Source organism: Oenanthe melanoleuca, chromosome 2, assembly GCF_029582105.1.
Source record: "Oenanthe melanoleuca isolate GR-GAL-2019-014 chromosome 2, OMel1.0, whole genome shotgun sequence".
NCBI lineage: Eukaryota > Metazoa > Chordata > Aves > Passeriformes > Muscicapidae > Oenanthe > Oenanthe melanoleuca.
The window spans coordinates 41571643-41583738 of NC_079335.1; the positions used below are offsets into that span (position 1 = coordinate 41571643).

At 39.6% G+C, this 12096-nt stretch overlaps 2 protein-coding genes across 2 annotated transcripts in view; one reads left to right on the forward strand and one right to left on the reverse strand.

The window, feature by feature from the left end:
• The window catches only part of PRKDC (protein kinase, DNA-activated, catalytic subunit), a 75668-nt gene extending 73891 nt beyond the window's left edge, over positions 1-1777 (forward strand). The window contains exon 78 of the mRNA XM_056482784.1: positions 1749-1777. Coding sequence (XP_056338759.1) covers positions 1749-1777 — 29 coding nt within the window. The remainder of the gene's footprint in view (positions 1-1748) is intronic.
• Positions 1778-1836: 59 nt separating this feature from the next.
• LOC130248777 (DNA repair-scaffolding protein-like) lies at positions 1837-10933 on the reverse strand. The gene is made up of 4 exons (XM_056482785.1): positions 10797-10933; positions 4513-4668; positions 3541-3619; positions 1837-2045 (listed from the first exon to the last, which is right to left on the reverse strand). The coding sequence occupies exons 1-4, from the start codon at positions 10815-10817 to the stop codon at positions 1837-1839; spliced, it is 465 nt and encodes a 154-aa protein (XP_056338760.1). The 5' UTR covers positions 10818-10933.
• Positions 10934-12096: the final 1163 nt, after the last annotated feature.

Below are 12096 nucleotides of genomic sequence, written 5' to 3' on the forward strand. Positions count from 1 at the left end.
AAGTTACTGCAAGAATTTCAATGCATTTTTCATAAATAAGTATGTTCAAAAGAGAAGAGATTAAAGGGTTTTTTTAGGGGGCGGGGGGTTTGCTTTTTTTTTGCTGTTGTAAATGTCATATTTCTAACCCTGGAACAGTCATGTACAGGAGAGAGGCAACAGAGGAAGAGCACCTGCACAATGTTTCAGGCATCTGTACATATCCATGGAACTGTGGCAGTACCTTCTGTACTTGGCAGTGCTACTGTAATCTAAATTACTAGTTTCTACATTGACCTTTCAAACTCTGAAGTCACCCAGACAAACACACAGCTATAGTGCTGCCTCCTTTTACACACATGAATGCATTTCTGTTTCATTTATGAGGAAGCTACATCAGAAATTTTAAACACAGACATCAGCAACCTGGTAGCACAAAGAGGTTTCTCTTTAAGTTGTGTGACAGGTTGCACGTAACTTGTGACAACAGTATAAATTCCTTGATGAAATACAAGGCAATCCATTTTATCTTGTCACACTGAAGTACTGACACTCAAAGGGAACTTCACTTTAAAGAGAACATCCGTTTAAAAAATACTTTTCCCCTACTGTCACCATACCTACAACTGTACCTATATATGCACACACAGGCACACTGGGTACAATGCTAAAATTAGTGTATATGATGGTTACCTCAAAAAACATGGAAATTACAGTTCTTTTACTTCACACTGCTTTCAAGGTATTTTTGGATTTAGAAGACAAACATGACAATTATTGGATTTTCTCAGTAACCTTCAAGCAGATGCATAACACATCAGGGTTTCCTCAATTACACAGAGAAACCAAATTTTACAATCCTACAAGTATAAAAATATGTCTGTGTATTGTCTCTTAAAAAAAAAGGAAGATTAAATCCTGCAGGATATACTTGAAGGGGACAAGTGAATGATATTAATGGTAGGTTAGAAAAATTCCTGCTCAGCAACAGATTGCAGTTTAGAAATTGAACAGTCCTTCCTTTTTGAAAAGAAGAAAATTACTAAGAATTACAAAAGATAACTATCAGATATGTCAATGACAGTGTTATATAGATGGTAAAAATATGGATGAAAGGAGAAAGATTTTGCATTTTTGTTTAAAACCTAAGGAGCATATTTAATCAGTGTCACACACAAAACAAAATGTCATCAATCAGTCAATCTATTTGCTCAGCTCACAGCAGTGTTTGAATGCTTTGCCAGCCATCTAGGATCCAGTCTAACTGTAATATTTCAGATCTAGCTGAAGTATTATGAAGTTAACCTAGCTTATTTTTACATTGCAAAGACTTCCTAATAAGTTCTAATGCAACTTACACATTATTCCAATTAACACTTTTACAATAGAGCATACAAGCAAAGATTTCTGTCTTCAGCTGCACTTTTTGATCAATTTCTCTCCCCTCTGTCATTTCCTGGTCCATGAATCAGAAAGGAAGTTCTAATAACTAAACTCATGGCTGCTCACACAGGGTAGCTAACAGGGGAAACAAGAAAGACCATGTTCCAAAATGAAAATGCATGGCACAGAAGATGATGCTATCTGCAGCTGCAAAGTCTGCCATAACTAGTCAGCAGAAACAGACAACTGTGCTCCTTTACTCCAAGGTTTAAAGTCTTTGTACATCATTTATACTAAGAGCTTACTTCATACTCAGATGAAATTTATGAAAAAAAACAAAAAACAGAACTCAAAAATCAAACTTTCAATTGATCTAATCAAAATAGGACTGGTTCATGTCATTCTGTCAGAATGACCTCAGAATATTTTCATTCATTACATTTTCATTACCTGAAATTAATGGAAGGTTTCTTGTTAAATCTTGCATTTGAACTTACCTTCACTACTTCTGTCCTCTAACAATAAATCATGTCTGCTAGGCGATTCCTGTGTTTTGGAAGCATCACTTTTTTTGCTGTGCAACCTTGGAACCAATGTTTTATTTTCATCATCTGAAAGATCACTGCCACTAGAGGTCCATATTATGTCCTCAGCTTCCTTAGAGCTTTCAGCATCAGCAGCTCCTATGAAAAAATATTGTAAAGTGTTAGATTGTTACAGAAATGCAGTTTTGTTAAATTTAAAAATGTTAAGAATTAAACTGTACTATTTTTAATCAGCAAAATTATAAATTGTGTTACTAGGCATCAGAGATTAATCCTGAAGAATTAACTCACATGTACTTCTTATTCCTACATGCATCATTTTCAGTTTAGTTCTCCACAATAAATGCTAACAATTCATTTTATACAATGAGGCTACCACTGTGTCCTTCAGCAGTGTGAGGACAAGTCATGACTGTCTGACATTTAGTCCCCCTACACACAGTCCTAACACTCCTCCACTCCCACACATGTACCCTTGTAAAATGCTGAGTTGTTTAAAGAAAGATTGTCCTTAGAATTCTGGGTTTGGGAGCTCTCTGACTTTATCCAATGAATAACAAAGAAAAAACTATTCCATCAGTACAGATTATTCTTCAGTTTTCTCTTGAAAGGAAGAAAAATAACTCCTCAAGTGTTGCAAAGAAAAGCCGGTGTGGTTTTGAAGTAAGACATTTTAGTTCAAAACACCTTTCTGCTAATTTTTAATCATAAAAGCAAGGAGAAAAGGATTCATGCTTAGCACAGTGCATACAGAATTTGGAAGGCAGAATTTTCTACTTCCTACTGCTACTAAAATGTTATAAGTAAATGGGAATTTAGACAATTACCGGGGGTTTGGAATAAGCCAGAAGGGCCCAGAAGAGAAACACACAGCTACATCTCCTCCTGCCACACAGAGAGGTTCTTCTTAGAAATCTAGAAAAGCTAGAACCCCAAAAGCTAAAAAAAAAAAGTGCCCAGACCTATTTACATCCAACAGAAGCAGCACAGCTGCTGGAGCAAACAGAAAAGCAGGCTGAAAAATACCAACTCCTCTTTCCTTCCCTTCCTCTGGGCTCAAAAGATAAGGAAAGAACTAGAAAGAGTCAGGAAGTCCTCCTCCTCCTCTTTATGCCTAGAGTTATTTTAATGACAATATTAAGCATTCGGAGGCATAGAGAAGACTGTAAAAGCAGGAGGTTGACAAAACTCTGTTTTCCTATCTATTGCTCATACTAACAAAATATGTGTTCTCTCATGCCTGCTTATCTGTCTAGAAGAAGACAGAATAATTTCAGTTTCAATCTATACAGCTAAGGGCTATTTTTCATTCCCTCCTAATAAAAATGTGAAGGATTTAAGTATCCCATCTTGTTATAATACACACCATATACAGCATTAGTGATACATCTTTCACCTTTTCAAGAGCAATAGCTGAGTGCCTGCAGCTTTGCAGAATAAATTTCTGGCACTATGGGTGAATAGATGAGCCCCACCACAATGTGAGAGACTCTGTGTCTCATTAAAATTAACTTTTAATTACAGTAACATAAGAAGAAAGCAACCAGTATTTCGAGCCAACTTCTACCCCAATACAGGACAAAATAAAGAAACAATATTCTGACAATGTTAACATGAAATAATCAAAACATACTAGATGCACTTTCAGCAGATGTTAACAGTGGTCCAAGACGTTTCTTAATCCTGGATTTCTTATTAGAAGGCCTCTGGGACTATATTAAAAAGAGACAGATTTAATCACTGAGACATTAAAAATAATTTTAACATGCATCAATACATTCAAAGCTGTTGTTACTCACCCACCAAAGCTCAGCAGAACAATTTCAAATTAACTTTAAAATCTTTTACAAGACTGCAATATAATGAGGTATTAAAGCATGAGAACACTAACATAAAATCTGAATTCTCATAGATTTGGAAAATACAAACCTTCTATGACTATGACAGAAATCACACGTGACCTTGAGAAGAACAGGAGGTAGTATAATCAGCACTAAAATGTCAAAAGTGGGCAGTAACAACATCCTTGATAAAGCAGGTGTCTATTGAATAGTTACAGAAACAATTACTTGGTTGCCCTGTATCTGATTTCACTACATCCCACAAGATATGCAACACTGTGACTGCTCAGTACCAGAAGAAATAGAAAAGCAGCTTGGGTCAGCACAAAATACTCTTCATTCAGAGCTGGCTGATCAAGCAGGATTTTCTTCACCTAATTCACTACTGCAAACATTACTCAGGTCTAGCAAAAAATCTTCAGATGCAAACTATAGCATTTTTGTTCCCCATTTTTTTGGGAAATGTAGCACTCCATCCCAAATGTCAAATTACTTTCGCATCTTTCAGTGTGTTACTGAAATTTTCTAAGTGATAAGTGCAATCTAGAACACAAGGTACTAACATATGCTCAGCAAGTTACACTAACAAATTAAGACAATGTCCTTAAGTAATTGTGCTTCCCATTTTCTATTTTGACAGTTGCAACAATATGCAGTTAGTTTAGAAACAACACCAAAAGAAAAGGCAACATCTTATTATTCGCTCAAGCATGGAAATCCACTGTCAGTTTGTATCTCTTTGTTACACTAAGGCAGCATTTTACCTCCAGCACTGAAGTGCTCTGAAAACCATCTCCACACCGAAGCCACGCATTGGAAATCGAAGCAGCAGACACTAATGTCCTGACATTTGATTTTTTCACACGGAGGGGTGTCTCATCTGGGAATGGGGTGCATTCTGCATTCCAAAGTCTCTTCCGCTAGAGAAAGGAAAAACAAACCCATTAAAAGCACTTTGTGTAGATATAATCAATTGCAAGGTAAATTTACTTTCTCTAGATTGTCCCTAGTATCTTCTGAATGTTCACAAACAAATTCCAATTTTTAATAAGCTCAGGGAAAAAAAGTCTCGAACATTTGCAAGCATCTTTTATGCAGCACTAAATAATAACACTACCACCAATGATAGGGATAAATTAAATTTTTGATAAGTACACTTTCTGTTTGTCTAAGTTACATTTCATAGTACCTGATAGCTGCTCAGTGAAGCTGAAAAAATTATGTTAGGAACAGCTCAGTAAAATACACTTTAACCAAATAATGCCTTCAAAGTCATATTTAATCTGCTTTAACTTTGTTTATGCAGGAGGTTGCACTAGGTATAACTATACAGCTCACCATTACAAATAACCAATCAATCAAAAAAAAAAAAATCACCCCAGGCTCTTTCAGCTGTAAGAATTACACTTATTTTCACAACCATTTCCCCACCAAAAATGTTGCCTTCCCCTTACATGGGATGCCGAAGTCATTCAGATTATTAGATAAATTATGAAACAGGATGCTGATTAGCATCCGGTGCTAATTTCATGCAAGAGATTGTAACATCTGAAAATAGCTGAAGATGAGAGAATTGCCTCTTATCACATCCAAAGCTATCTCACAGATTCAACACCAATTCACACATAGAAATTGAACTTGAGCACGATAAACATCTTATCTTACTGTGCTACTGAAACTTATGTTAGAAAACGCTGACTGCATTATCTGAGTAGGTCTGTCTTCTTCTGATAAGCCTTCTCTCAAGTAACTACAGTTCCTAACTATAAATAATTATAACTCCAACATTAAGTTACTCAGCACACACATTTTCTGCCAGGCTGCTCAATCAGGACTGTAACATATAGGGCAAGCATATGCACAACAAAAATCCAGAAAACAGAATTACAGAATAAATATTCTGAGTTGGAAGGGATCCATAAGCATCACAGAAGCCCAACTCCAGGCCCTTCACAGATCCAAGAATCACACCATGTGCCTAAGAGCACAAGCATTTGGCACTTTTTGTCCATTTTGTAAATTGCAATGCATGTTTGTTTTCCACATAATTTTTTCAGTGCTCTTGAGAATGAAACAAGCAGTTTCCAAAAGTGTACAGTGAGCAGCATCTTACTTCACCCCTCCAGTCACACAGTCCTGCTGTGCAGGGTAAGCAGACAGAGCAAAACAAATGCACTTTGCAGTTTCAACAGATGATAACTGACCCTGCTAAGAGCCTCTTCTAAAACTGGCAGGGGTATTTACACCTCAAAGCACCTACTCATTATCACCAAAGTCAAGCTGTCCCCATGACTACTCCCACAAACAGATGAAAGGTACAATCTTGAATGTGACATGGTATTAAATCTGGAATCAACAGTGCTTTGGTAAGGATGTCAGATAAGGAGACTACAGCAGTTCAACAAGAAAGGCTAACATTAGGGCACAAAGAATTTAAACACTGCTTCCCTCCCAGTGAAGATGCTGGCTGGCCCAAGCCTCGATTTCCAGTGTTTAGACAGGAAACTCTACATTGGGCTGTCCTCTTGACAAGTGCTTCTGATGGTTTTTAACCTTAGCCAGTGCTGGGAGTCTTGCTTATATGCCTGGTATTGTACTTCTAGAAGATTTTGAGAGGTACATTTTGACTGAGCAGAACAAATAGCTGGGTTTATGCTTAGATGGTTACACTTCCATTAAGAGTGCAATGTAAAGTTGCATTGGAAGTGGCTTTTAAACAAACAAAATTCAGAGTATGAGACAGTCATGGGTGTGACAGGCAAAAATACTTTCCATAATTAATGACTTAACAGCAAAAGAGTTTTATTTAATCCTGCACTTCCTTAGCCAGACTAAAGGCAGGGCTGCTCAGGTTTTCAGAGCAGCACTACAGAGCTGTCACAGGGCAGGTGGTTCCATGACAAACCAGAAACAACTGAAGTCCCCTCTTCCCCTTCTTTTTTCTGAGCACTTGGCAGACTCTGTGCAGACACAGCAATGATGAACCCAACTGTAAGAAACTTCTTTGGGAAGAAGAAACTGGTGCAGCAGGACAAGAAAGGATACAAGGGTCAGTGGGATCACTCCAGCAGCTGCTTGACACCATATCAGCTTCATCACAACCTGAAGAACCATCAGTACTGCTGATAGATCTGTTTAATCACCTCTTTGTTTCATGATGTGTCCTGCCTCCCAGATTAAAGAAAATCTGAGAGTTCCTGCTACCACCACCCTGAAATTTAGAAGCACTACGATCGCTGAGAAAACCTGAAAACTGTCCCTGAAGTCTTGAACCAAGAAAGAAAAGAAATACGCCCTTTTTGAGACATTCCTCAACTAAGACAAGTTCTGGCAGACTCCACTTGGAAGGAAGCAAAAGAGGAGGACTTATGATTGTTAATTTTGACAGCAGTGGCTTCAAGTCCCATGCTTTTAATACTATCTCGCCACTATTTCCTACATTCTAGACCACCTTAAACAACCAAAATAAAAAAGGAACCCTAAAGACAATTACTCATCCCAAACTCCTTGTCAATTTAAATCTCTCCATATAAATATCTGATATGAATTCAAAAAACTGAACCTACAGCTGCAATCCACAGTTACTGAGAGGACCTGGGAGCAGGTGCCAGGGAGCTGAGAGCAGCCTGCAGGGTCTCTGTGTGGCTCTTTGCCTTCAGACACAGTGGGAACAGTACCAATGTTGGGGACAGCACTGTCACCCTTCCCCTGCAAAGCCACCTTGGTACAGAGGGGTGGTGTCCAAGGATTTCCATCACAGGATTACATCTGCTGGCATGTAGAGATAGAGAGTATTAAAGGCTCTTTGCTTCTGCTCCTGCTGCTTCAAGGCAGCACAGAAACTAACACTTTAAGACACTTCTCAGGAATAAATATTTGTAATTAAGCTAATCTGAAGGTTATGTGGTTCCCAAAGAAATGCAGCAGCAACTGTGAGTTCTTTTAATCATGAGTCACAAGGTTAATCATATTTTTCTTTTAATCTGAAATAAAAATGGGGCACACAAAAATAACTTGTGTAATATATTGAAGGAATGCATGAAGTATCTAGAAACAAGGTACTGGAAATTAAAAAATAAAATAAATCACCAAATCAGGCTCAAAAGATCTAGAGCATATAGATCTGCCATACATCACAAAATCAAGATTTATTACAAAAACAGAGTCAGACAAAGAGCCTTGTAAATTGTGAAAGGTGTCAGAAGCCAAAATATGACCTCTGAAATTTAGAGTTAAAAAGGGGAGGGCTAGGATGGCTATGTCATATAGAATTTGCCTTGATCTCTGCTCCAAAAAGCATTGCATTTTGTCTCTGGAGCAGTTCCTTCTAAAAGAGTGAAAAAAACCTGAGTTACTCCTGCTGGCATTAGTGGAACTAGGACCAAGCCCTCCTCATAAAGGGCATGAAAGCAACTTTACCCCATTACTCCTTTACTTATTTCCAGTGAGATAAAGGTAAGTCAGCCCACATGGGTGCAGGTGTGAGGAAAAGAGAGGCACTCTGAAAAAACAGTGAAAATGCATGGTGATTACACAACAGACTACTGCAAGTATAGGGCTGGGATGTTGGATTTGACTTTTTAACAGATGCTCCTGTCTAGAACGTCTTCACTCAGCCAATCCGCAGGACTTTTTACCCAGAAACACCCCATATAATGTCACTGGGACCATATGCTCAAAGGCTACTTACTACATGCCCTTTACATTCCAGACAATCCCACTTCTTTGGGGCTACTCCAAAAACCATGGGAAGAACCCCCAGGAGCACATGACCCAACATATTATCTACCATGAGGCATGTACAAGTGGCATTTCTTTGACCCATCACCTTCTCCAACACAAAAAGCAACATAAGCCTAAGGAGAAAACTAGTGATAAAACATGAACTCCTCCTGCTACTGGCTTCCAAATCCAAAAATTAGTCACGTCACTTAAACATCTCTCAGAAGTATTCCAATACAACTGTGACATTCTTCCTAAACAGAGTAGAATGAAAAAGTATTAAAAAAATCACAGCTCTAGCTGCCAGAAACCTGAAGGGAGCAATCACATAAAAGTACACAAATATCAAACACTGACCAACTGCCATCCTCATCTTTCACCTTTGTTCTCATGGGTTTCACATGAAAGTACTCCAACTAAAACACTTCAGCTTGTTTTGGCCTTCAAAAGTCCAGTTTCAAGGTAGTGCAAAACTGAATATGACAACAGGTACCTCATCTTCAGCAAAACACTATTTGTGATTTGAGTTCCTAAAAGTGTAACTACTGTTTTTAGTGCCTAGATAAAAACTAAAGTTTTAATTTAATATGAAAACATCCTTGCATTTTAAACTCTCAAGTGATGATTCAAATAAAGGTTGCAGACTTAACGTCATGGATTGTATTTTTTTCCAGCAAAGATTAATTTTTTACTCCTATGAGAAAACCAGTATGCATATTTTCCAAAGATGATTTACAAGAACATCCCTAGATAGGTCCTCATCAAATTGTAATCATTCATTAAAAAAAATCTATACTGTACGACAGTCAATGGCAGCAATGATAACCTGCCATACCATACCTCCTTCTACTCTCAGGATAAAGAAATATTAAAACCAAATTAAAATCTTAAAATAATTTCCAATTGCTACTGATGTGGAAGACCAAAAATTTTAAATCACTCTTTCTTTGTGCTCATTATTTTTATTAAACTAAATGAAAGACTATTCTCAATGACTTACACTGACATATAAAAGACTACCATTTGAATGTCAGGATTTTTAATCCACACATCCTTTTTTAAGCAAGAGTATAAATTATTATGTGCTTACATTGAAAAACAACCCCCAACTCTTGAGGAATAAGAATACTATTGAAGTATACTTTGCATTAACAACTAATGCCAAGTTGTTAGAGAGAAATCTGCAATCTGTGAAAGCAGTTAAAGTAGAAGTATTTTAGAAAAACTTACAAAAGTTATCCAAAATGTTTAGGATACAATAACAGTATCATATATTTTTGCCATGTCTCAGGTTGGCATGGGTTTTTCATCAGTTTAATTAATAGTCAGCAAGTGGGGAGGACTGTTTTATTTTCCTGTGATCAGCGTAAATTCTCATTCATCAAGGAACATTATCTGTCAGCAAAAGGAGTTACTGTTATCACAGGCTGTTATCACACTGCAACAAGAGTTGATTAAAGCTTGTTTCAGTTAAGTGTGCATTTTTTTACTAGCCAAGAACTTAAAACTTTTTGGAAGAAAACATGTATAGTGTCAATATTGCAGGTTAATTTATGTGAAGTACAGTAGGTTATTTCTAAGCTTGCTGTTGACATTGTCTCCCATTAAAATTTCTTTTAAATGTGCTTATATTTAAAAAGCTGTTGAACACGCACACTAGTATGGACAAAATTCTTTAGGAAACAGATCTGCAACTTGTCAGCGCTATATATCAACCAACGCTCGTAGTTCCTCTCTCAATATTAGCCTAAGCACGGCTACTCAGAGCCAGCACACCAAGTGCCCCTCTGCGGGGAACATCCAATGCACCAAGACAGAGAACCAGCACAAGGCGCTTCTCCTCCTCCGCTCCCAGACAGGCAGGCGAAGCTCCCACAATTCTCTTTCCCTCTCTAGTTTCGCTCTCCCGGCACTCCCCCGAGTGCCATGTAAGCAGGCCGAGCTCCCCGCTCCCCTCGGAGCGGCCGTGCCACGATGGATTCCGTGTCGGGGTTGCGCAACCGCGCACGCCAGCGGGAGCGCGGGGAAGGGCCCGTGTTCCCGCCCCGCGCTCCAGCGTGGCGGCTCCCGACACACGGATCGCCTGGAGCGGTATCAAAGGGCACAGAGGGGGCGCAGCGAGGGCGCAGCGAGGGCACAGCGCGGCTGCCGCTCCACCGCCACCACCCACCCCGCGCCCCTGCAGCGGGGCCGGGGCGCACGGCACGGCCGGCGCGAAGGGCGCGGGGAGCGGCACGGCACGGCACGGCACGGCACGGCTCGGCCCCGCGGGGCGGCTCTCCCCGGCCCGGCCGGGCCCCGTCTCCTCCCGTCCCGCCGCCGGTACCTTCCCCTTCCCGCCGGGCATCGCCCCCGGCGCGGCGCCGCGTCCCGGTCACGTGGCGGGGGAGCACCGGGGGCGGGGCCGAGGGAACCCCCGGCCCGCGCCCGCCCTTCGCAGCTTTGGCGCCGCGGGAGCCGCGGCTCCTGATTGGGCGGGGCGCGGTGACGTAGCGGGGCGGGGTTCCCGCGGAGTGCGCGCGCGTCGGGGCGGGCGGGTTTCCCGGGATGCGCGGGACCGGATCGGATCTCCGGTGGGGATTTCTCGGTGAAAATCCGTTTGCTGTTACGCCATTAAAATAAGATATTTTAAACTTCCTAATCAAAAAGCAAGCTGATCAATTTACTGGCAAAAAGGGTAATGTCAGTGCCAAGATGTAGACTTGGAATCGAAACTGCTTTGCATGGACGTTCTCTTCCGTAAAATGAAAAGTTGCAGCTAATAGGAAGAAAAAGGGCTGATCACCTTTGCAAATGTTTTACTGGTGCAAGTGGAAACACTGGCAGAAAAGGGACATGGGTTATTTTTATACTGCTCATTGTATATCCTTGATGATGATGACAACGTCATCTTGGCTGCCAAGTCGTGTTGTTAAACACGACTAATAATAAACAACCTTTGTAAAATAAGGTAGTTGTATCGCACGGCTTAATTAGAATTTATAAAGTACTTACATTTTGATAGAAGGTGCTGCATGACTGCATTTTTATTGTTGAACACTAATTGCATATATCCGTCTGTAGTTCAGTTTGTAATTTTCCCAAAGCACCCTATGGCAAATAACTGTCTGGCATTCCATTTATAAAACTGCCACTAATTAAAGTGGATTTTGCAAACAGAAGAGACAGAAATATCATCATCCAAACTGCCTTTGATTTTTATGTTCAAAACAGAATTAAAAGCACTGTGTTCTCATCCTTCCAAAAATGTGCAGTATTTCTTCTGAAATTACCACACTGACAAATTAATTCTATTATATATCCTCAAGGTGGTTTTCTTTGAAAAAGTACATTATTGCAGTGCTTAGCTAAATATTCTTAAGTTAGAGCTAAGCCACAGTCTGCTTTAGTGAGTGTATTTTTTTTCTGTACATAAACCCCTTTCAAGGATTCCAAGGTGCTCACACCTGGGAAGAACTTACTTCTATAGAATCACAAGAAGGTGACCCAATCTACAGATTCCTTTTGTTTTCTTCACAAACAAGTACTGAAATGACACGGAAGTAGAGGAAGCACGTGAGAAAAGGAACTACTATATATATAAGAATTATTAAATATAATATAGGAACTAATTAATTAATTAATTA